Raw genomic sequence first — 27,088 nt, 5'->3', positions numbered from 1 at the left:
TTGTAATTGTTGGGGAAGAAGATGGAAGGAGGTATGGGAAAGGTCCTAAACTCACTACTGATGCCATATAATCACATTCTGGTGCAACGAAGAGTCATAATTAATGGAAACGAGGCCTTAACTGACATAGACTAAGAATAACTAGCAAGATGTCCGAAAGTTGTCTACGTGTGGTGCGGTGGACCTGGGCACGACATTTAATGGGGGAATAAGGGGAAGGTCGGCTCTACTGATTGTTGTTTACAGACAATGGGACTAGGGAATGGGGGATTGGGGAAAGTTGGGGAGTATTGGGGAAATAGGGGAATATTTACAAGCGGATATGGAGGCCAAATTCCATATTCGCAACATTGCACCCTTCTCTACCCTCGGGGCGTCCCGACCCGATAAATTTTTACCTACTTTAGTGTGGCACGCAATGTAGTTCCCTCTACTATTAACTCTACCCTGAGTGCGACAGTTTTACAGATATTCACAAATGAGTAAATATGTCCCCCTGCGACGTTGCACCCTTCTCCTCACAGAAACACACCCACAGGATAACCGAATCCGGAAAGAATCCTCAAACTACACATACAGCCGGTAGGGAGCATTATTTACAAGACTACGCTGCTATTTACACTACGATCCAGGACCTGTTTTTGGAGGAACACATGCAGATGTTATGCATAGAGAGAGCGCGCTTGCCAACATCGATACACCAACCCACGAGTGCTCTGTGGCCGACGGCCTTTAATAACGTGCAGAGCACCCTTCCCGAGCATCAAAAGCACCACCCCACCACCAATCGGTGCAGTCACCATTGTTCATTGGAATAAAAATAAATTCGACAACCCCTAACCCTGCAGGTGTCTCTTGCTCTTCTTGTGGTGCACTTGGTGTTAACTAAAAGTGGTTCACCTGTATGGCATAGGTGCCACGTTGACCCATAGGTCCATCCCCGGGTGGTGCTTGGCCGCAAACGAACTGCGGTCCATTGTGGGTGGCCACAAACATTGCGGTCCATATGGTGTATCGATCCAGGCAGCAAGCAGCGAAAGTACAGGCCCACAACTGCGCAGCCAGCACCTCTCTCTCCTCTCTCGCTACCCCAAAGCCAGATCCTCGGAGGTGGGAGACAAAAGAAGCAGACAAGTGAGTAAGGTGGTAAGGGCGCAAAAGTGCACGCAATACAAGATGATGCACACTGGGGGCACATGGGAACCAGGTGAGACAGGTACGTTTCTATCGTACACCCCCCCCCCCACCAGGTAACCTACATGGCCCCTCCCTTACCCCTTACTGTATCCACACAACACAACACTACCCATAAACATCTACTTTACAAATCAACAAACATCCCTACTGTCTTCCCCGTTCCTCCCATAAACCAAATTCGTCTTCTCTCCCTCCTAACCAATCAAATTTGCCATCTTCAACTTTCATCAAAATTTGCCATCTCCAACTCAACATCATAATTTGCCATCTCCAACTCATCATCAGTCCCTCCTAAGGAGGGAGAGATGGAATCACCCCAAGGTCTCATCCACGTCGTGATGCGTCTCACAAATCCACACAGCAATTCTCATTTCTGCAACACAAACAAAGAAAACACAGGTGTGGAGTCATCATCATCACCACAGGTAAGTGGCTGCGTATGGTGCGACTGGTTCATCAATCCTAACTATTTCCTAAATGACTTTAACAACTTTACACTACCCGGGGTCTTCCTCCGGCCAAACCATTGGCCCTCTTACACTATGGGTTCTAAAAACCAATTCCCATTGGCCAAACTGTGGTGCTTTTCAATTTGGGGTCTCACTCCCCCGATTCATCTCCCGGTGCCCTCGCACAATTTCTGGGCTGTGGCGTGTACCTCTCCCAGTGGGTCTACCCACCTGCACACCTCCACCACTGCGGTTGCCTCCGAGCTTACCTGCTCCTTACCCTAACCTAACTACCTGGGGAAGGCCCTCTGGCACTCTCCCCACTCGGTGCCCTCTCTGGCACTGGGCTACCCGGGTCCATCCTCCGGATCCTCGGGCCCCATCCACAACTCTACCGGCTCCCAGAGCCCACCTGCGGCCTCACCTGGCCGACATCCTCACAGTGGTGGAGTGCCCAACCAACTACACACACTAACAGGCTACACGCCCAGCCATTTCCACAACACTAATGCACCCATCCACAACACCATTCTGCAACCGCACCACAAATGCCAATATCCAACCACAACTTACCTATACCCTCTACCTAACACTTACACTACCCGCCCCGGGTATTCGTGAAAGGGGTCCACTCTTCCCCCATCCACACCTTCGCACCATGCACACCACTCCGTACCACTTACTCCAACTCTCTCCACACACCTGTACTTGCACACCTGTGCTCTCACACTTGGTGCCACCTGCACCCTTCTCTCCCCAAGCGCATTCGCGCTGATCCACACACTCACTACTCATACACTGCTCCACACACCTGTCCAATTGCACACCTGTGCAATCACACCTGTTCCATCCTCACACACACGGCATCATCTCAGCTAACTACTCCCTTCTGAAACTTGCGCTTCCCAGTCGTCCCTTTAAACTATTGCGCTCCCTCGTCATTATCATCCACACTAATCTACCTGCGTCCCCACTACAGGTATCAGTCACTAACTAAACTTAACGTTACCTAAGGTCATCTTCTCTAGATCCCTACACACAATATCCTAACCCACCCGGGCTAGTTTTCACTGCCATACACCCCATAAGCTATTGCTCCTTTGCCCCACCTGTGAGGGATGGTGGATTTGCCATCCCACCACATCGGGGGTCTCTCACTATCAATTTTGCACATCAAATTTCAACAAATCAAAAATTTGCCAATCACTACCCATCATCTGCCAATCACTACTGCCAATCCTTTGCCAATCATCAAATTTTGTTTTTCTCTAATTTTGGGTCCAAAACACTAACCTCATCACCCAGTCGACTCACTAATACCTCTCGGTGCGCCAATCCCTGTCCAAAGCCCGGCTTCGTAAAGCCAAGCCATGAATGCTGGTTGTTTTGTGCCAGCGGCTGGATGTGTCCGGCACTCGGTGCAGGGAAGGAGGTTTACCCGGGCCGAGATCCCACGCACCATCTCGGCACGGAGCCATCCCATGGCTCGATCTCGGCCTGCCGGAATGCCTCACCAAAAAGTGGTCGCCATGACGACCCTTCCTATCGGGCTGCCCACTCCGCCCAGTGGAGCACGGACGCGGCCGTTCAAAGCGAGGCCCGGCACGCACCGAGGGCCCGCTTCGGCTAAAAGTCGACCTAACCTCTAACCTGGTTACCGTCGATGCTTCACCTGGACGCTTACACCCCGCAGCCCGTTCCTTGCTCACACATCCAGCCGTTTCCATGCTCCTTGTACCGTTCCTTACACACCCAGGTACACCCATTCCACTCACAGCCTTGGTCACACACCTGACCACCGAACACTTTGGTACACATTCGTTGGTAGCACACCTCACTAACACACCTCTTCGCGCCCCCTCCTCTGTCACCTCCTCTGTGACAATCACAGGGGTGCTCTCATTCGCACACCCAACCACGTGCCTCACCACCAATTCCAGCGTGCATTCCCACTCACGCTCTACCATTCCAGGTGTGCATCCTTCCATCCCAGGTGTACATCCTCGCTCACCTGTCACAACCAACTCACTCTCCTTGTCACTCTCACTACTCTCACCTACATTCTTGACAGCGCACTCACCCTTACTCTTGACAGCGCACTCTTTCCTCAGGCACCTGTCCATTACACACCTTTCTCGCGCACACTCTCCCGTTACACCCTCTGTAACACTCACCACAGGTGGACACTCTTCCTTACTTCTGACAGCGCACTCTTTCCTCATGCACCTGTCCGTCACACACCTTTCTCGCGCACACTCTTGCGCACACTCTCCCGTCACACCCTCTGTAACACTCACCACCCCGCGCTTCCATGTGCTCCCTCGCACACACGCTACGACCGACTCACTCTCGCCAGCACCCTCACTCCTTGGCACGCACTTTTTCCTCACACACCCCAGAGTCGGACTTTCTCGCACACCTCCTCTTTCGCACACCAGACCTGTCACACACTTCACCAACGGCCTTTCACGAACACCCGGGTCTATCTTGACCCCCAAGCTCCTTAAATCCCCTGGCGCATCATACGCACGACCATATTGGTCACCACTTACACCGGGTCCTCTTCCTCTTCGCTTCTCCTCCATCACCTGCGAATCCCTCATCCGGTTAATGAGCACATCACGATCCAAACACAGACTTTGGACCAATTCTTTCATCTCCTCTTTTATCTCTTTGTTATCCCCTCTCCGTCGCTTCTTAATTTCGCTCACCCCTTCTTCCACTTCTTTCTGTGTCGCTTTCAACCCTCCTAATACCGCAGTGCTCCTTTGAACCTGCTCCACTAACTCCGTCTGTCCCACCGTCAGCTGCTCCACCTCCTGCGTCAGGACCTCTATGCCCCCCTGTAACTTTACAGTCCCCTTTCTCACCTCCTTCTCCATGTGCTCCTTACAGTGCCTCACCTCCTCGCGCACTCCTCCGACCTCCTCACTCACTCCTCTTCTGATCTCCTCTCCCATCACTTGCATCTCCTGCCCAGATGCCACCCTCATCTGCTCCATTTCCTCCCTGTGAGCATCCAGTTTGGTTTCTACCCCCATTCTGACCCCCTCTATCTGCTGCCCCATTTGGTTAACTTCCCTTTCCGCTTGGTCCCTCATGTCCCTCAATTTGCCTTCCATTCTGTTTTCTAACTCCTCTAACCCAGTTTTCATCCCTTCCATTTGATTCTCTTGAGCGGCCATTCTGTTTTCTACCCCCGTTAACCCATTTCTCACCTCTTTTATCCCGTTGTCTAACCCCTCAAAATTATTGTCTAACTTCCCAAATTTCTTGTCTAATCCCTTAAAATTATTGTCTAACCCCTCACTGGTACCCCTCGCTTCGTCCCTCATTACCCCCATTTGGTTTCCCATTACCCCCAATTGCTTACTCTGAGCATCCATCTGGTTCCCCATTACCCCCATTTGGTTTCCCAAGTCATTCCTCAGGTCTTCACTTGTCTGGACCATGAGCGCCTTTATTTGTTCCATAAATAGGCCCCAATCCATCGGCGGCGCTGCTACGGTCGCGGGCGCGGTGACCAGCGAGGCGCCATTTTGTGCGTTTGCTACCCCCGCTGTTTCGCTCTCCTCACGTGTCTCAATTTGGTCCTGGACCGACCCTGCTTCACTCTCCCCTACCGGACCCCAGCCGTCTTGATCCGCCATAGCGCGACTTTCAAAATTCGAGTTTCGTAACACAAATCCAAATTTTGCTGTTATAATTTCGTCGAGCGCAGTAACCGCGGGACCGCGCTCCGGATCGATTTTGTCGAGCGCAGTACGTGCTCCGAATCGATTTTCCCTCCCAAAATTTGGGCCTAACTAATTTAGTCCCGGGTCCGAATCTCACTCCTCGACACCAATTGTTACAGACACGACTTTGATGTTAAGGTGGGCCGAGCGGAATGGCCGTCGTGTCCGCACAAATTACCCGATTGTACTCGAACGTTGACGGAGCCGCGCTACGCTGGATCAATAAGGAAAAAGAAGACACACGGCTGGCTTACAATGACATACGACACCAATGTTTCAATTCTCAAGACCTCCGGAGGAGATTATATTCGTACGGAAAGGTTAGATTACAGGGACGAGAGGTACATCATAGAAAGACAGGCACTTAGACACACTCTTATATTAACCCCGGACAGACGACAGGTAAACGGGACAACGGCTGACTCACACGGGGATTGATGGCCAGGAAAGGCAAGTAGCGATGGCTCAAGGTGCACTCTTGGCTCAAGGCAGGGTACAGTCCGGTCCAAAGATGCGGGGAGGTCACAGCGCTCGGAGGTAACGTTCTTTCACAGGCGGGTCTTTCTCTCTCAGCGATCGCAGGCAACGTTCTTTCTCAGGCGGGGCGCATCTGACTCAGCGCTCGCAGGTACCTCTTTCTCCAGCTGGGGGCGCATCTCACGTCACGTCCGCTAAGTCGCCACGTATATCCGGCGGGGAGTGACACGCCCTCGGCTCGTTAGCTCCGCCCCAGATGGAATCGGTCCGCCCTTCTGATTGGGTGCGGGGGGGGGTTACCAGGCTCCGCCCTTGACGAGGAGCTGACAGCCAGCCCCTCTGGTAACCCCGTGGAGCGCCGAGCCGGTGTGAGGACGCATCCTCCCCCGCGCCGCCGCGCCGCCCCCATCTCCTCTGTTGTTGTTGTAATTGTTGGGGAAGAAGATGGAAGGAGGTATGGGAAAGGTCCTAAACTCACTACTGATGCCATATAATCACATTCTGGTGCAACGAAGAGTCATAATTAATGGAAACGAGGCCTTAACTGACATAGACTAAGAATAACTAGCAAGATGTCCGAAAGTTGTCTACGTGTGGTGCGGTGGACCTGGGCACGACATTTAATGGGGGAATAAGGGGAAGGTCGGCTCTACTGATTGTTGTTTACAGACAATGGGACTAGGGAATGGGGGATTGGGGAAAGTTGGGGAGTATTGGGGAAATAGGGGAATATTTACAAGCGGATATGGAGGCCAAATTCCATATTCGCAACAATATATATATATATATATATATATATATATATATATATATATATATATATATATATATATATGTATGTATATATATATATACATATACATATATACAGGCTATATAGACGTATCATCGACTTTGATACTGTGTTCAAAAAGTATCCGACCTTTATTTTTCGTGCGTAAAAAAAAAGAAGCTAGGGAGGCGTTGATTGGTGCACGTATGTAGGCGATCCTAATGCACACACGTGAATTTTTTCCCACCTGCAGAAGCTGTCATTCGACGGCAGACCGCCGATGAGTGAGGACATGTAAGTGAGCGCCGTCGGATTTTCGTTTTTGACAAATTGACGAAAAAACTTGAACAACGCTACTGCATAAAATTTTGTGTAAAGCTTGGCGATTCCCAAGTGGAAACGATCCGCAAGATTCAACACCGTTCATTCCATTATGAAGGAGGATTTGGGCTTCAGGAGAATCTCAGCGAAGTTCGTACCAAAGCTGCTAACGATTGAGCAGAAGCAACTCCGTTTGGAGATCGCACAGGACATGCTGGAGACTGTGAACAGCGATCCCAGCTTCCTCAACACAGTGATCACTGGCGATGAGTCCTGGGTTTATGGGTACGACCCAGAAACCAGGTTGCAGTCATCACAATGGAAGCATCCAACATCCCCGAGGCCAAAAAACACAAAATTTGATGCAGTAGCGTTGTTCAGGTTTTTCCGTCATTTTGTCAAAAACGAAAATCCGACGGCGCTCACTTACATGTCCTCACTCATCGGCGGTCTGCCGTCGAATGACAGCTTCTGCAGGTGGGAAAAAATTCACGCGTGTGCATTAGGATCGCCTACAAACGTGCACCAATCAACGCCTCCCTAGCTTCTTTTTTTTTACGCACGAAAAATAAAGGTCGGATACTTTTTGAACACACTACGTACATACACAAATGAATATGAATATGAATGAATGAATGATCGTTTTAAGGCCATTTTTCCCGCTATAGCGAGGGTTAGCCTTGCGGGCCCCAATACAATCAATACATACACAATACACATATATATAGATTTATGAAAAAAAATAAAAAAATAAATGTATATATATATATATATATATAATTATATACTCATTATACTGTATATATATATATATATATATATATATATATATATATATATATATATATATATATATATATATATATATATATGCATTCTAGCTGTGAAAACAACCCCCAATATCACTATTATAAATTTGTGTTGGCATATTATTTCTTATTATTATTTTTAAACAATTATGGTGTTGAGCGCGTTTTAATTTACCTTCCAGGCCTACGCATCCGGCTCTTCAACTTTGGCCTCAAGGTGTTAACGTGTGTGCTGTACATCTGTCGAGTACTGCTCGAGGAGCCACACCTGGAGGAGTCATACCTGGGGACAGACTGGTGAGCCAGACTGGCCATATATGCATTATTGATGGGCTCTTGCACTGTCCAAGTGTGTCCAATTCTCCTGCAGTTTGGCATCAATGTAATGCATGGTCGTCATGGGCTGGTCACGTTTGGTTAATCAAGAATCATTTGGAGGTTTGAGGAAAGTGTAAAAGTAAATGCATGGGAGAGGAATGACAGGAAATGAAGGGGTGAGGAGAAGAAAGAAGAAAATATTGTGTGTGTATTTACATTCCCAGGGGCATGTTTGTACACTGCATGCAACTATATACTCAGGTACACCCTGCATGCAGACATATAGTCTAGGCAAGAAATTCAAAAATGTGCTTATTTAAGCTGCATGAGGCATTTTTGAGGAAAAGCAAACAAATAGGTTTCTCTGAAAGGGATTTTCATGCTGAATATGAATATCTTGTTTGTGTTTCCCAAAATTGCCTAATTAGGTCATTAATTAAGGTCAAAGGTGAATAAGTGCAAAATTCAAGTTTTCACAGAAATTATTTTCTTTTTAATATCCAATACAGTGGCGAAAAGGTTTATCGAGTATCTATCATATTAAGCCATATATCGTATGTCAAAGATTTGAATTTAATGGAAAATGTGAAAGAAATGTTTGCTTCTGAAGAGAATATCTCCGAAACGGTTGGACTTTTCATGCATTACCATATGGGCTTAACCCCTACTACTTTTGATATGTCAATGCACGAGTGAAATGGTTTTTCTGGCTTCTAAATTCTGGCTTCTTCTTTTTTTCTCCAAAGGTGAATTACAGAGAAGACAGTTGTTGTGGGTGGAGGGTTCGTTAGCGAGACAGATGTGCAAAGTACTGATCCTGACATGAACATGGAGTTGTTGGAAGGTAATCATGAAGAAGCGGATACCCGAATTATACTCCACTGTATTCAAAGTGATGCACCAACTATTGTGGTGTCAGCCCGTGATACGGATATCCTTGTTCTACTTCTAGCGCATTTTGACGAGATGGTTTGCTCACAGTTATGGCTCAAGGCTGGCACCTCTAAGAAACCGAAGTATGTTCCAGTTCATGATATCAGGAAACAACTCGCCTTCGATGACCACACATTTGAAACAATCCCAGCATTCCATGCAATCACAGGGTGTGATACGGTATCATACTTCTCTGGACACTCAAATAAGTCAACATGGGATGTATTCTTGGCACACCATCATCTACTAAGGGGTCTTGGCAAGTCTCTGAGTCTGTCCAATGAAGTGTCCAATGATGCTGAGAGATTTATATGTCGCATATATAAGACATCATCCGAGAACTGTGACCAGGTCCGTGTAAAGCTGTTCAGTAAATGTCAGGCACCAGAATCAATGCCACCATCCAGTGATGCTGCGCATCACCATATACAGCGTGCAAATTACCAGAGCTTCATATGGAGATAAGCGTGCAATCCAAACCCAGGCAATCCAAACCCAGTAATTCCTTCCCCAATGGACTCTGCTGGATGGAAGCTGGCTGATGGTCTTCTCTCACCGGTGCTCACATCTTTACCCCCTATCCCAAAAGCATGCAAGGTACAGTGTGGCTGTACCAAGGGTTGCACCAGTGATAGGTGTTCGTGCAAGAAATGGGATTTGAAGTGTACGGACGCATGCAAATGCAGGAGACTGTAACATGCAAAAACAAGACTAAATAACGCCAATGCGAGGATATTGCCACAATACGGTTATTTGACACTTCATCAGTGTTGGTTTAAGGGGGTGAAATATAAATATAAAATATAGAAATATAAAAAAGGTGACATATTCCTTTCTAATATATTGTTAGATATATTGTTGTCATATATAGAGAGGAAACCAAAATCAGTTTTGGTGGCCTACGTTGGAAAAGAGACAAATCCATGCGACCAAAATTGAACTGTTATTGAGATATTGGCGATAGAATCAAGAATTCCTATCATATTTTTCATTTAATTTGAATATTCGGCACATAATTTGAAGTTTAATTTGAATGATATGTAGAAAATTCTTGTAAATTCATCTAGGGGACGTCAAATAGGACCAGACCAAAATTGAACTGTTATTGAGATATTGGCAATTGAACCGTTATTGAGATATTGGCGATAGAATCAAGAATTCCTATCATATTTTTCATTTCATTTGAATATTCGGCACATAATTTGACGTTAATTTGAATGATATGTAGAAAATTCTTGTAAATTCATCTAGGGGACGTCAAATAGGACCTTACGAAAATTTCATAAAAATTCGCATTTTGTACTAATTAACCCTTGACCCTAATTGGTGGCTAATTATGCAAATTTCGCAAAACAAACAACAAAGTCTCATTCCCCTGAACCTAGACAATGATGCTATGCCATATATTATTTTCACTGGTGCATTTTGACATGAAACATCAAAGGGAAATCGACTGACATGGCACTCCGTAGAAAGGTCAACCGTTACGGAGATATTCTCCATAGAAGTGAAAATTTCTTTCACATTTTGCATTTAATGCAAATCTTTGACATGCAATGTACAGTATGGCTTAATATGATAGATATTGGAAAATCCTTTTTACCACTGTATTGAATATTAAAAATAAAACAATTTCTGTGAAAACTTGAATTTTGCACTTATTGACCTTGGACCTTAATTAATGACCTAATTAGGCAATTTTGGGAAACACAAACAAGATATTCATATTCAGCACAAAATTCCCTTTAAGAAAAACCTATTTGTTTGCTTTTCCTCAAAAATGCCTCATGCAATCACATTTTATTTTTTTTATTTTTTTTGTATACTGAATCGAGGCTCGTGAAAGAGCTGACATTTACTTCACAAACAAATCAACCAGCCAAACAAAATATATAAAAAGAGGGAGCGGAAGACAAGAGAATGGGAAGCACACAAACACTTGAGAGCACACAACATTTAAGAGCAGGGAGATTGTGGGAGGGAGAGGGCTTGGGGGGGGGGGAGGAGGCGTGGGAGAAGTATAAAACCCAAGGACTTCCAGGACAGAAGTTGGTATTATTTTGCTGAATTTGCTGGAATTTGAACCAGTCTAATAATAAATATAGGCTTTATATACTCAATTAAGTGATTTGTTAAAGAGCTTTGTATATTTGATGAAGTGGATTGTGGTTGGATTGTCTTAACTTCTAAATAACTCAAGTGCATCAAGAATTCGTGATTAGAATGAGCTATTTATTTAGAAAATTACAGCTATCGTCATTTTAATGTAAATATGGCAAACCTTATCAACTATGAGGTGGAAGAGGCACACGTTAGCATTGCCGAGCAACCAGTATGAGTGTCAGCTCCATTGTCTCTGTTCACATGACCCGCCGTGAGCAAAGCGAGTCTGCATCAGCTGACTTATTCACATCACAAATATTTTTGTTTATGGACATTTTCCGACGTTTTTGTGAATTTTCCCTAAAATATTGGCTTTGAGTTACTTAAGTAAGCAACATTTCAGCTCTTAGCCCACCTGGAAAGCACGAAACATTTATATTAGTGAGTGAGTAAGTGAGTCAGTAGTTATAAAGATATATGTATATGATGTCGAGTCTCCTCAGGCAATGATTGCATTGCCTTTCTAATACTGGTATACACAGGTAAGTGTGTGGTATAGGGGGGGGGGGGGGGGGGGGGCGGGGGAAGGGGTCGCCACTCCTCTCCGTCTCTCTGCTGGCCGTTGGGGAATTCAACCTCTTCCGCGCCGTGCTGTTGGAGTCAAATGGACTCTCATCCACCAGATGTGCAGAGCCATCTGAAATTTAAACCGCATGGCTCCGGACCGTTACCCTGGTAAGGGAGGCTGACAGGTACTACACCTTGCCCACAGGTGACCTGGGGTTTTTCAAGGCAGGGGCATCCATCTCCCTGAGGTATCACAAGTCGTCCGCCCCACACACACACACACACACACACACACACACACACCACACCACACCACACCACACACACCACACACACACACACACACACACGTAAGTACACCCCATGTAAAGTTTTTACTTTTTCAACATACAGCTATTTGATCTTCATTTCAACAATATTGATAGATAAAGGTGATATAATATAACAAATATCATGAAACATTTACATTTTGTAGTCCATTGTATAATTTAAATAAACATAAATGCAAATTTTGCATGTGGAAAAAGTAAGTACACCCTTGGCTCTAATAGGTGGTGTTGCCCCCTTTGGCAGAAACAACCTCAAGTAGGCGTTTCTTATAACTGTCCACCAGTCTCTGACATTGACTGGGAGAAATTTTTGCCCACTCCTCCATGCAGAATTCTTTCAGCTGTGCGATTTTTGAGGGGTTTCTTGCATGCACAGCTCGTTTCAAATCCCCCCACAACATCTCGATGGGATTTAGATCCGGGCTTTGACTTGGCCATTCCAGAACCATCCATTTCTTTCTTTTTAGCCATTCCTTGGTGGATTTACTGGTATGTTTAGGGTCATTGTCATGTTGCAAGGTCCACCTTCGGATGAGCTTCAACTTTCCGACAGATGGCCTCACATTATCCTCAAGCACCCTCTGGTACAATGAAGAATTCATATTGGATTATATGATGGTGAGCTGCCCAGGCCCTGATGCAGCAAAGCTGCCGCAAACCATAATATTTCCACCACCATGCTTTACAATTGGTATCAGGTTCTTGTGGTCAAATGCTGTCTTTGGTTTTCGCCAAACATGTCTTCTGGTACTGTGGCCAAATAGCTCTACCTTTGACTCATCTGTCCAGAGCACATTGTTCCAGAAGTGCTGGTCTTTGCCGAGGTGTTCATTGGCAAACTTTAGTCTTGCCCTGATGTTCTTTCTGGACAGCAAAGGTTTCCTCCTGGCACACCTCCCATGGAGATCACATTTGTGCAGCCTTTTTCTAATGGTAGACTCATGCACTTTGACATCAACAGTGGCAAGAGCTACCTGTAGGTCTCGTGATGACATTCTGGGGTTCTTAGAGACTTCTTTCAGCATCTTGCGGTCTGCTCTCGGGCTGAACTTGCTGGGGCGGCCTGGCCTGAACAAGTTGGCAGTTGTTTGGAATCTTCTCCACTTGTAAATGATCTTCCGGGCAGTCGAATGATTGATTTCAAATTGTTTGGAGATCTTTTTAAATCCCTTCCCAGACTCATGGGCATCTATAACCTTCTTTCTGAAGGCCTCAGAGAGCTCTTTTGATCTAGGCATGGTGACGCTGCACACTGCAACAACAAAGAGCAAACCAAACGAAATGTCTGAGGTTTAAATAAGACAGGTTCCTCCACGATCCTCTCTAACGATGTGTTAATCATTTGCACCTGAGCTGGTGCACCTGATTCTAATTTTAGGTATTTGAAGGAGTGATAAATGTAGGGGTGTACTTACTTTTTCCACATGCGAAATTTGCATTTATGTTTATTTAAATTATACAATGGACTACAAAATGTAAATGTTTCATGATATTTGTTATATTATATCACCTTTATCTATCAATATTGTTGAAATGAAGATCAAATAGCTGTATTTTGAAATATGTTGAAAAAGTCAAAACTTTACATGGGGTGTACTTACTTTTTCACATGACTGTATTTATATATATATATATATATATATATATATATATATATATATATATATATATATATATATATATATATATATATGTATATATATATATATGTATATATATATATATGTATATATATATATATATGTATATATATATATATATGTATATATATATATATATGTATATATATATATATATGTATATATATATATATATATATATATATATATATATATATATATATATATATATATATATATATATATATATATATGTATATATACATATATATATGTAATCGCCGACCTGCTAGATATCAATTTAGGTTATTTATTTATTTATTTAATGGATGAATTCACAATTTTTATGTAAATTTTCATTGATATTTGTATTCCACATTTTACAGTTATAGAAATTACAATTTTTAAGTGCTAGATATCGATTGGGGTGTTTTTTTTTTTTTTTTTTTTGACAGACGCATTTACGGTTTTTAATGTAAATTTTCATTTATGGACGCTTTTTCTTGTTTTCATTTACAGACGTTATTGTCACATTTATTTCAACTGGTGTATAGTTATTAAATTTACAATTTTGAAATGCTAGATATTGATTGAGGTTTTTTTTTCATATGTGTTTGTTTTTTTACATAAATTTTCATTTATGAAAATTTCTTTGCTTTCCGATGAAAAAAAAAAAAGTGAAAAATTTAGAAATTTTGCTTTCCGATGGTTCTGTGATTTTTCCGGTGTACCGGCTTTGATGTCCATTTCAGCTTTCAGCTTTCAGCTTTCTGTGACACCTGGAAGGTACCGAACATTAATTAATATTAGTCAGTGAGTCAGTGTTTAGAAAGAGCTTTTATATAAATATGTATATATGTTGTTACGGGTTTGGCATTTGCCATGAGGGGCGACGCCTCGGGTTCCCCTGAACCTCCGATCTTGAGGCCACCGGTCACGGAAAACTCCGTGGTCTGGCACGTTGTTTATCAACCATAAATGCCAATTAGTCAACCAAATTTCCCAGGGTCCTCCATCTGACACCATTTGCCTTGGGGTGACGTGGCTTACATAACCGGGGATCCTGCCCTCGATACATACTGATCTTTATCTTATTATTTAATAATCAAGACAACAAAAGGGAAATTCGTGTGGCATAGCAATGTACATAGCAAAGAGACAGTGCAAATTTTACCTGTCTAAATATCCCTTACGCAATCTTCCCTATTTATCATAACATTGGCGTCAAATCAGACTCACAGCCGAGGGTAAAGTAGAGAAAGGCTTGCATTACCTCTTAGCTCACCGTACGAGGACTAATGAGTCCGTCACTTCCCTGTGCTGGGGAAAGGGTAATGGGGATTATTAATTCAGTTGTGCGCTCTGATTTTAAGCTGTGCTCTCTTTGATTGACTGTTCGTCTGGCTTGCTCCTGCGCTCCTCTCGCAGGTTGAAGCCACAGATTCGGCCCCTCCGTCCTGTCTTGTACTGTGTTGTCTTGTCCTCTCCTAAACTGTTTTATACCATGAACTTAGCTCCACTGTACTTGAACTCTGTGTCCATCTGAACTGTCTTGAGCTGCCGTATTCTCTCCTGAGCTGTCTGATTACTGTGTATTCCGATTTGCAGCTCTGCCTTATATGCATCTGAGGAGGGGCGGAGTCTGGCGGGGGTCAAGTGTGATGCCCCGCCCTTTTCAGGGGAGCTTCTTTTCTTTTGTTTCACCTGATAATTTGGCCAAAGACAGCCTCTTCTAATTTTAAGTAATTGTATGATTGCACTGAATGCTGATAATGTTTTTCGCCATTCTACCATCCTCATACTGTGTCATAGCAAGCCATGCTGGGAACACAATGGAACAGGAGCAAAATCTGCATTATCCATTAACTGGTAAGTACCTTATACTCTGGTTGGTTTGGGCATGCATGCTTTTTTGTTGTTGATTTTGGGGATATTTTGGGGGGAAAACTAGGATTTTTGTTTGTTGTTGCTTTGAGTTACAATTTAAATAATGGTAATAATAATAATTATAAAAATACAAATTGGTCTTAATAGGCTGGCAGGATGGCATAGATTCTAGGCCTTCGACCTTGAGGTATGCAAACTCGTTATCTTAGAGTATGACTCCAAGCTATCTAGCCTGGGTTTGAATCTTGGCCCAGCTACAAACTCATCCTGGTGTTTCACAGGTATGGTGATTCATCAATGTGTGTGCCGTCCGTCGGAGGGATGTTAAACGGGCGTCCCGTCTGTCAGCATTTGTTAGTCGACGTTAAAGATCCCACATTGTCCTTCGTGAAGAGGACATGAACAATCACCAGCATCATGACCAAATTCCAAATTTCTGCCCTAACCTTAGTCGAATGTCAGGCCTGCATTGCTATTCTAGCTTGTTTTGGAAAGATTTGGGCCAAACTTCCCATGGCCAACCCCTCAAGAACGTGGGGATAATTGTGGCTTTTAAGAAGAAGAAGAAGAAGAAGTCTTAACAATACTGATTGATAACATGATGTAATATGATACCTCGCATAATGTATTGCGATAGAGCACGAGTAGAGCTATGAAATGACAAAACGACAAAATTAACTAACACATATGGAGTTGACGGAAGGTGTTTGTCCTAATGTTTCAGGGTACTACAGGGGGGAGGATGGGTCTTTCTAGTGCCGTTATGTTATGCTAAATCAATCAATGACGACTGTGTTCCAGGCATCTTTTATAGATGCAAGTATTTAATGATACTTTATGCATATTTAATACATTAATGATAAATTCAATCATTTTGTTTAAATTCAATCATTGCTATTCCATCATTGCTTTTTCCACACTCGATCTCATTTGCAAATGAAAACAATTAAACATATTTAGAAATGATTGCATTACTCCAAGCGATTAGTCCGATGACATCCTTACACGGGATTCTGACTGCTGCCTGGTCCTATTGATGGTATACTGCAATGTACCGCCTTTACTTTTTCAAATATAGTTCGTAGTAACTGAAAAAAGCAGCGGGATAAATAGCAGCCAGGGTTTAAGGTATGAAACAGGGAGAGAAGGGACGGTTGGCTTCATCCAGCGTTGCGTAATATTGTCACGTCTGAAGCTTCCGGTAAAACAGGAACCTCAGCGCCGAGTTAGACTCAGGAGATATACCGAACGATCTTTTATTGCACTGCGTTCATTTAATGGATTCCAACTTCAATGTTCAACAAGGAGCATTCCATTGGGCTTAAATAATGGCGGCAAATGCACACGGAAAGCAGACATATCTGAAACAGGTTTTCTTACCTTTTAAAGGGTTTATTTGTAATGTAAATTGGCAAGAGTGTAACAAGATGCTATAAACAAAAACGAAACGAACCAATTGAGTAAATTTGATACAAAGCAGAAAAAGGGAATATTCAAACTTGTGTACAATTATTGAAAATGAAACAATTCCTAACCTACTCGGTGCCACAGATCACACTCATGCAACAAAACAATTGTAGGCAGGACTTCCCTTATCTGATGTGCAGGGTGGATGTCGGGCTCAAAATAGACTGTTTCAGGAACCAGGTGCGAGACAATAGCTCCCAAGAGCCAAAATTAGCACAATGAAGATGGTTTTGGTGTGGAATGCCAGCGATCATTCGCCTCCTCAACCAGACCTCGTGGACCTGTCTTTTTCAATCACCTCCTGGTCTAGTCACCGTCATCTTCCTCCATGCACAAAGACAGGGCGATCCTAGCTTGGATCAATCCAGGAGACTAAGCCACAATTAGTCCCCTCAAAATCTGATCAGTTTTGCTTGTCCTTCTTCCACACAAGCCTTTTGTGATCTCCTGTCTGAACACCCAGGCCTCTTCTTCTTCAGATCCTCTTCTCCAGATCTCTTGTTCCCGCCTTCCTCTTGCAATGTCTCTCTCGTTCTCCTCCTGCTGGGCGGAGTCCTCTGCTCTGGCCATCCCACCCACAGGGGCGGCACCTATAAAAATAATTGCAGGATGGCACTTCCTTCTCCAGAGCACATTATGCCACCATGGCTGACACACATTGGCCAGACAGATCATGATGGCCAGACAGATGCGTGCCTCTCTCATGAGAAGTTCTCGCCTACTTACCCCACCTACCACATGAGGTGTTCATGTTCACAAAGTAAGGTATAATCTGCCTATAAATTACATACACTGCCTCCTCAACATCACATGGAACAAACGTCTTAACCTGACAGGTCCTTGTTACATGCAATCTAACCGCTAATCAAAACACATGGACCACACTACCCTTACCACAGTCTGGTTATGGATCCCCCCTCCCCCCCCTTCCACGTAACAATATTTTAGCGGGCGCCTGTTTTTTTTTTGGTTTTTTTGTATACTGAATCGAGGCTCGTGAAAGAGCTAACATTTATTTCACAAACAAATCAACCAGACAAACAAAATATATAAAAAGAGGGAGCGGAAGACAAGATGGGGAGAGAAGGGGAAGCACACAAACACAACATTTGAGAGCAGGGCGAAGTGTGGGAGGGAGAGGGCTTGGGGGGAGGAGGCGTGGGAAGGGGGGGGGGGGGGGGAGAGGTATAAAACACAAGGGGACCAAGGACTTCCAGGACAGAAGTTGGTATTTCCAAAAAAAAAAGTGTAGGATTTTGGGTGAAATTAGCGGGGGTAGAAAAGATCAAGGTTTTGGATGGGGGAAGATAAGAGATGGTGGTGAACAGTTGGTTTAAAGACCTGGAGGGTGGAGCAGGATTGAAGAGAGTGGGGGAGTTTGTTCCAGAGGCAGGAGAAAAGAGGAATGAAGGAGTGAAGGTGAGCAGAAAGTCTTGATTTTGGCAGTTTAACCATAAGAGGGTTGCAGGCAGATCTTGTGCGACCTGTAGGAGGACATAGCCCAGAGAGAGCTGGGGGGGCAAGGCCAGAGAGGAGTCGGTAGAAGACGGAAAGACCACCAACCTGCCTGCGGTGAGTGAGTGAAAGGCCCTTGGAGTTAGCTTCATCGCGGGAGATTCCAATGATTCTGAACGCTTTGGTTTCAACAGCGTGAAGACGAGCTAGGTGTGAGGCAGGAGCACCAGACCAGAGGGGAGAGCAGTAGTACCAAGGAAGGACTTCGCACGACGGAGGAATGCTCAGTCGGCGACTGGCTTTGGAGGCCAGATTTGAAATGTGGTTTTCCCAGGAAAGATCATGGCAGATAGTGAGACCCAAAAGCTTGAGTGACAGAACTTCTTGGAGAGGATTATTCAGAAAGTGGATGGGAGGGTTGTCCAGTCGGTCTTTTCGGAGAGACATCATAAGAGTGTGAGATTTGTCAGGATTGAAAGACATGTTCCACTTGTTTGCCCAGTCTGTGATTTTGTCCAGGTCTGCAGAAAGTGAGGAGGCTGCAGACTGTCGATCTGAGGGATGAGGAATGGAGCGACAGAGAGTAGTGTCGTCAGCAAAGAGATAGAGAGGATTTTCAAGAGAGTCAGAGAGATCATTGATGAAGACCAGAAAAAGCACAGGGCCCAGAACACTGCCTTGGGGAACTCCAGCCTGAACAGGAAGAGGAGATGAGAGAAACCCATTCAGGGCCACACGTTGACTACGCGAATAGAGAGGAAGTCCGCCAGCCATGCGTGGAGATTTCCATTGATACCAAAGGAGGAGAGTTTGGTGAGCAGAGCGGGGTGCCAGACCGTATCGAAGGCACGTGATTTGTCAAGGGAGACAGCTCTAATTTCCTGTTTGGCATTGAGGACCTCCATCCATTGTTGAGAAAGCAGAAGCAGCATGTCCAGAGTAGAGTTACCAGATCTGAAACCAAATTGATGATCAGAGATCAAGCCATTTGAGAAGAGGAAAGAAGCGTTATGCAGCATTACAGGGTGTCGGGTGGGGCATGAATAGCCAATTCATGGGTTTTTTAAAGATTAGTAATACCCACTCCATCCAAGAGTGAAATAGGGTGTCAATACAACCTCTCTCAGGTAGGTATCATGTACAGGAAAAAATTGCAAGTCGTCGCACGTTTCATACTATTGCAACTACATACATACACACATACATACATACATACATACATACATACATACATACACTCATACATGCATGCATACATACATACATACACACACTCATACAATCATACATGCATACATACATACATACTCATACATGCATACATACATACATACACTCATACATGCATACATACATACATACATACATACACACACTCATATGCACATACATACATACATGCATGCATACATGTACATGAAATGAAACACATGAAAAATGGTTTCCTAGAACTTGTAATTATATTAGTCCCCTACCGGTTTCACCGAGGGGAACTATCGGTTTGCTTTCCATACATGTCCATCCATCTGTCCATCCTACCTGTGGTTTTTCAGATTTTTTTTTCCCATTCCCTTTTACATATTCAACTGAAACTTGGTACATTAGTCCAGCAGATAGGTGAATAATCGTGCATTTTATGATTAAAGCATGAAACTTGGTACACTAATACTAGACATTATGGGGGACATTCTAAAGATTGGAGGCATTCTGGATCTGTCCTGTGTCACCCGTGGCGGCCATTTAAAAAATGGCCACTAGTCAGAATCATTATTTAGCTAGAATAAATTTATATTACATCAGAAAATATCAAATTGTTATTTTAATATCATATGCACACTAAAGTATCACCAAGGATTATATATGATAATGTAGTGGTTACCGCTGGATGCACACAATCGCCTTGCACCGGCCAGAACACGGCCAGACGCGCCTCTCCCGGGCGTGCCCGCTCTCGCCTTTCCAGGGCTCGCCCAGAGCGTCCGGGCATGCCCGCTACCGCCTTTCCAGGGCTCGCCCAGAGCGTCCGGGCATGCCCGCTCTCGCCTTTCCAGTGCTCGTCCAGAGCGCCCGGGCACGCCCAGCCTCGACTTGCCAGGCCGCAGCCAAACACGCCCGGGCAGGTCCAGACTCGCCTTTCCAAGGCTCGCCCTTGACACCCGGGCATGCCCGGTATAGCTTTTGCCGGGCAAACTTCCCGACATAAATGTGTATATATACACAAAGAATTAAGTTAAGCACCCCCCCGTTTTTTTACAACCTCGTACATTACAAGTTTGTTGTCGTCAAAACAGTGTAATATACCCATGATATTGCTATATTTTCTGGAGAAGTGATATTATAGTCACATAAAAACATAACAATCATGCCGTTTTCAATATTTTATTCTGAATAATTTAAGGTGAAATTTTTTGGGAATTTTAGGCATATTTTCACCTCAATTTAAGTATGGAGCTATAGGTCCATCACGGACAGTGTGGATGACGTTTATGTTTTCTAACGTACAGTCATTGTTCTGAGAAGACCTCTAGCGATCTTTGCGTCAATAACGTGTGTAGGACCCACGTGATCGGATCACTGACTCAACCCTACGTCTCATAGACCCTGTAAGCCGTCGTATGCGTTGCTGTGGCAGGTTGTTCCATTCCCGATGTAATGCACGTTCCAATTCATCCAGATTGGCTATTGGAGGGACCATCTTCGCAATTTGTCGTCCCAACATGTCCCAAACGTGCTCGAGGGGGTTCAGGTCAGGACTGTACGCAGGCCAGGGGATGGTTGTCACAGCACCTTGCTCCATCCGATCACGTGGGTCCTACACACGTTATTGACGCAAAGATCGCTAGAGGTCTTCTCAGAACAATGACTGTACGTTAGAAAACATAAACGTCATCCACACTGTCCGTGATGGACCTATAGCTCCATACTTAAATTGAGGTGAAAATATGCCTAAAATTCCCAAAAAATTTCACCTTAAATTATTCAGAATAAAATATTGAAAACGGCATGATTGTTATGTTTTTATGTGACCATAATATCACTTCTCCAGAAAATATAGCAATATCATGGGTATATTACACTGTTTTGACGACAACAAACTTGTAATGTGCGAGGTTGTAAAAAAACGGGGGGGTGCTTAACTTAATTCTTTGTGTATATATTGCTGCCCGATAAACGGGCTTTTAGAGAGAATACCTGAGCTGTTTTGTTTCAATAAAGCAACTCGGACGAATTCCGTCTTTGGTCGCGTCAATTCTTTCGACTCGCGTTGGAGCGGAGCTCCTTCACTGGTGATCTACCGACATGGACACGGCAGTGACTCTTAAACTGCCTACCTTCTGGGAGGCTCACGCGGCTGTTTGGTTCGCCCAGGCGGACTCCCAGTTCGCCCTGCGAGGCATCACCGCGGACGACACCCGCTTCCACCACGTCGTGGCAGCGCTCGGTTCCGCCACCGCGGCCCGCGCCCTGAGCCTCCTCGAGCACCCGCCGGCTGCCGACAAGTATGACGTGCTGAAGACGCTCCTCCTCGACGCTTTCGCCCTCTCACCGGCGGCACGCGCACGGCGCCTGCTCGACCTGCCCGAGCTCGGTGACACGCGCCCGTCCGAGCGCATGGACTATATGCTCTCGTTGCTCGGTGAGCACTCTCCGGATTTTCTGTTCCGCGAGTTGTTCCTTCGCGGGCACCGTCCTGCTCTGCGACGTCTCCCAGGGCCAGCCTCACCCCATCGTGCCCGTTTCCTGGCAGCGCCGCATCTTCGCCTCCATCCACGGCCTTTCTCACCCGGGCCGGAAAGCTCTCAGAAGCTGGTGTCGGCGCGTTTCGTCTGGCACGGCCTTCGACGGAACGTCTGCGACTGGGCCAACGCCTGCACGGCCTGCCAGCGGGCCAAGGTCCACCGCCACACCCAGGCCCCGCTGGCACCTTTCACCATGCCTGCACGGCGTTTTGACCACGTCCACGTGGACCTGGTGGGTCCCCTGCCCCCATCGCGGGGGTTTACCCACCTGCTCACCATGGTGGACAGGACCACCAGGTGGCCGGAGGCCGTGCCCCTCACCTCCACCACCACCGCCGATGTGGCGCAGGCGTTCATCGCCACCTGGGTCGCGCGCTTCGGCGCACCAGCGGACATCTCGTCCGACCGCGGCCCACAGTTCACGTTCGAACTTTGGGGCGCGGTCGCCCGCTCGTTGGGGGTCACGCTGCACCGCACCACGGCCTACCACCCCCAAGCCAACGGGTTGTGCGAGCGGTTTCACCGCTCCATGAAGGCCGTACTCATGGCCGGCCTTCAGGACGACGGTTGGACCGACCGGCTGCCGTGGGTCCTTTTGGGCCTCCGCACGGCCCCCAAGGAGGACTGCCGGGCGTCCGACGCCGAGCTCGTCTACGGCCAGCCGCTCCGCGTCCCGGGCGAGTTCGTGCCCGACGCTACCAGTCCCTGGTCCGCTGCACACCAGCGCTCGGACCTCCAGGAGGCCGCCCGCCGATTTGCCCCCGTGCCAACGTCCCGCCACGGTGGCCCCCAGTCCTACGTCCCCCCGGCGCTTCGCACAACAGAGTACGTCTTTGTGCGTCATGACGCGCACCGGGGGCCACTCCGGCCGCCGTACGACGGGCCCTTCCGGGTCCTGCGACGGGGCGACAAGTCCTTCGTCGTCGACGTTGGCGGCCAGTCGGACCGGATCTCTGTGGACCGTCTCAAACCGGCGCACATGGACGTCGACCGACCACCACGGTTGGCCCTTCCTCCGCGGCGAGGCCGCCCCCCGTCCACAGTTCCCCCCGCTCGACCACCCACCACCACGTCGGACCCCTCCCCACGACCCTCCAGGGGTCGCTTCGGCCGGGTCATCCGGACCCCCCTTAAATTGACCCTGCCGGTGCAGGTCGATTCTGGAGGGGCGTGTGTAGCGGGTACCGCTGGATGCACACAATCGCCTTGCACCGGCCAGAACACGGCCAGACGCGCCTCTCCCGGGCATGCCCGGACTCACTGTTCCCGGGCACGCTCGAACCTCCCGGGCACGCCCGGTCTCGTCTTTCCCGGGCATGCCCGCTCTCGCCTTTCCAGGGCTCGCCCAGAGCGTCCGGGCATGCCCGCTATCGCCTTTCCAGGGCTCGCCCAGAGCGTCCGGGCATGCCCGCTATCGCCTTTCCAGGGCTCGCCCAGAGCGTCCGGGCATGCCTGCTCTCGCCTTTCCAGTGCTCGTCCAGAGCGCCCGGGCACGCCCAGCCTCGACTTGCCAGGCTGCAGCCAAACACGCCCGGGCAGGTCCAGACTCGCCTTTCCAAGGCTCGCCCTTGACACCCGGGCATGCCCGGTATAGCTTTTGCCGGGCAAACTTCCCGACATAAATGTGTATATATATTGCTGCCCGATAAACGAACTTTTAGAGAGAATACCTGAGCTGTTTTGTTTCAATAAAGCAACTCGGATGAATTCCGTCTTTGGTCGCGTCAATTCTTTCGACTCGCGTTGGAGCGCAGCTCCTTCAATAACATAAATATTCATTTTTGATTGTTTTGGGGACCTCTATGTGTCACTTTAAGGGCATTTGGAGGGGAAAAATGCAAAATTCCAGGAATAAAGTAACAAACTGGTTTCGATAAACTAGTTTATTTGTACAAAGTGTTATCTTCCTTTCATTTAGGAAAACACTTCAGAAAATTACACTGTAGTAGTACAAAAGTTTTTTGGTGTGCATGAGATGGAACAATAACGTCCAAGAACACTCATGTTTCAATGTCAACCGTTCTCTTGTCACCCTTCTCGCTCACAACCACCACACTTTCAGAGTAATGTACAGGGTAGATTTTCTTCCGCACATTTACATCTTCCTCTGCAGCCTTTAATACAGCCACACTTAATAACAGCACGGCATGCTGCACCAGCAGGGGGAAGGTTCCTCCACATCACTTCCCATTCGGCCAAATTGTTCTTTCGCGTCCATCCAAACTCTGCTGGGCTGGACAGGTGAGGTGCTTTTAACAGGGCCTGACCCCATACATAGCCAGCCTGATAACCAACTCGAAGTAGATGCTGATAGAGAACATCTTGAGTCGGAGGTATGTTTTCAATGCTCCTGCCTTTCTGTGTGAACAGAGTCTTCCTGGCCATGTTCACATTGTCATCAGAGCTTCCACGGTCGTACATAAGCACAATGTACCTCTCGATGTTTGGGAGAAGCTGGGTTATGCTAGCTGTTGTTGGAGTCTGTGCAAGTCTGCACAAGTCTGGCGTGACATCAACAAACGCATTCCATGATGACCAGGCTGTTCTTTTTCCTATGCCGGTGAAACTGGATGTGGTGTCACACACTGCCAGTGCATGAAAAGCAAGTATTGCATTGCACTTATCATTTCCCAGCGTCTGTGCCATGTGAGTTGCGTCTAGGTAACGGAACGATTTTCCCATTCCAAATGCTACAGTTTGCTGTGCACTGTCAAGCTTGTGAGCAAGACTGACTGCTAGTACGACTACATCTGTGTCAACAGTTCTAAGCAAGATGTTCTTGCAACCTTGCCTGGCCCCATCTGCTGCATGCAGCAGCATTCTTGTGTCTGCTTCCTCCTGTGTAGAACGGGACAACCAGTCTGAGTCAATTGTCTCTGAACAACGCAGCTCTTCTCCGTGAGTCATGACCACTATACCAGGAAATGTTTCATTTGTCACTCGTTCACTCAGGAGATTAAAAAGTTCTGTCTTGTTACCATCTTCCCGTAGGAATTGTGACCAGTTTCCAGGCAGCTTCTTGTTTCCTTCCACTCTTATCCGTATGCCCTTCCCTCTCTTCTTTCTTGTGGCGGCCTTCAGACTATCTTCTCTGTATACATCAAATACCACATCAACACGGCAAACAGAGCCTGTGAATTGCCTCCGTACATAGTTCATGAACTCTTTAGAATACTCATTGAATGTCTCCGATGTACCAGGCGTAATCACGTTGGCAATAGCTGCACCATCAATGATGACCATGTCTACTTCAGATGTAGTGTGGTCGGCATCATCACTATGTGGCACCAGATCTTCCAGGCACTGGAGCAAGTCTGACTTTTTGCCAAGTCTCATTTTCCCGTAGTCTGATATTGAAGGTGGAAATGACTGATTTTCATGCTGGAAAAAATCTTCCAGGTCAGCTCCACGTATTTGACTGGCAATGTACAATGTTGAAAACAAATTGCGGTCACGTTTCATGGACAACAGCTGCTCCTGGGTGCGAGACTTTTCTTTCTCAGGACGCCATCTGAACAAAGGCAAATTGTTCTTTGTTATTCTATCATTGAGTGCAGTTGTGCGCTCCACCAGCCGACTCTTAAAGAACTCGTTGTGTTGATTTTCACCAAGTAGTTTCATTTTGCGAACAGAATCAACAACAGATGAATCGACCACCTCTCGCGTGTCGAGGACCAAGAGATCTCCACTGGTGTCAGAGAAGGGGTTGCCCATAGTTTTCATTGTTAAAATCAGAGACTTCACATTCTTGAGGAATGCCACTTGTGTTCCTGAAAATATATAGTAATTGGGGGTTACACAACTGTCAAAATATTGAGTTTTACAAAACAAGTAATGCAATACAAAAACTAGCCAAATTTCATGGAGATACTTATAAGACCTACCTGGCTTGTCCTCGTGATGGTGTGGGTGTGATGCTGCTTCCTTCCTGTCCTGTTCACTTTGAAACTCACCAACCACCCGGGAAATCTCTGGTCCAGCCACCATCCACCTCAATAGTGCTGCTGGATTTTCGGTGAGACCAACTGCTCCCCCATCACCTTTCACACAGGCATTGTTCTGTTCATGGCTTTCGTCCAAAGACATCCATGAGAATGGTCGGCATGTCTTGTTGACGATGAACTTTCCCTTGCAAAAAGCTGCAAACACACCTGGTTGTTTGTCGCGAAGCACCACCATGTCCCGCAAGTGAATGGACACAGCCCTTGCATAGTTGTAGTGGTCAAGAGCATCGAAGAGCCATTCCAGCTGTGCCAAGGCATCCACATACAAAAGGAAATTGCCTTCATGAATAGATCTGTCCCAGACCAGTATATTCAACTGTGTTTCCAGCACAAGCTGCCAGAAATAGAATTGTGGACTTGCTTCTGCTCTGCATTTGCACCACTCTTCAAATGATACAGCATCAGTGTCTGCCTGGGATACTTGGTAGTTGGTATAAGATTCATGGAGAAGCTTGTGCAGTGTGCATGCAGTCACTTGATGTGCACGAGCAGTTCTCTTGACATGAGTCGCTTTCAAAAATGAACAATAGACGTATACCCAGCTCCTTGGAACCTTTCTGCAAAGTCTGCTGGGCACGTGAGTTTCTCACTGGTGCTTTCCTGGCAGATGAGACACTTATTCCAGTCCATCGGTGTATCGTCCTCATTCACAGACATGGTGATATCACTGCTAGCTTGAACTACTTTGAAGACTTTCTTCATGATGATGAGCAGTAGATTAGATTAACACTCACAACAATCTGAAACAGACAGAAGCAATGATTATTAGAAACACAACCACACCAATTCAATAAATTATAGAAAATTATATTTCTTAAATATTGCAAGAATTCTGGATCTGATCTGCAAAAAAAACACCTTAATTAATCTACTTAATTATTTAAAACATGTTTTACTTATAACA

At 46.1% G+C, this 27,088-nt stretch overlaps 1 protein-coding gene across 1 annotated transcript in view; it reads left to right on the top strand.

Moving 5' to 3' along the window:
• Window positions 1-27,088, top strand: part of LOC137438913 (potassium channel subfamily T member 2-like) — a 463,350-nt gene that overhangs the window by 207,687 nt on the left and 228,575 nt on the right. The window contains exon 4 of the mRNA XM_078767009.1: window positions 7,945-8,059. Coding sequence (XP_078623135.1) covers window positions 7,945-8,059 — 115 coding nt within the window. The remainder of the gene's footprint in view (window positions 1-7,944; window positions 8,060-27,088) is intronic.

This window comes from Myxine glutinosa, chromosome 13 (assembly GCF_964187855.1).
Source record: "Myxine glutinosa chromosome 13, kmMyxGlut1.1, whole genome shotgun sequence".
Classification (NCBI taxonomy): Eukaryota; Metazoa; Chordata; class Myxini; order Myxiniformes; family Myxinidae; genus Myxine; species Myxine glutinosa.
The sequence above is the reverse complement of the archived record's forward strand: the minus strand, read 5'-3'. Positions and strand labels throughout refer to the sequence as shown.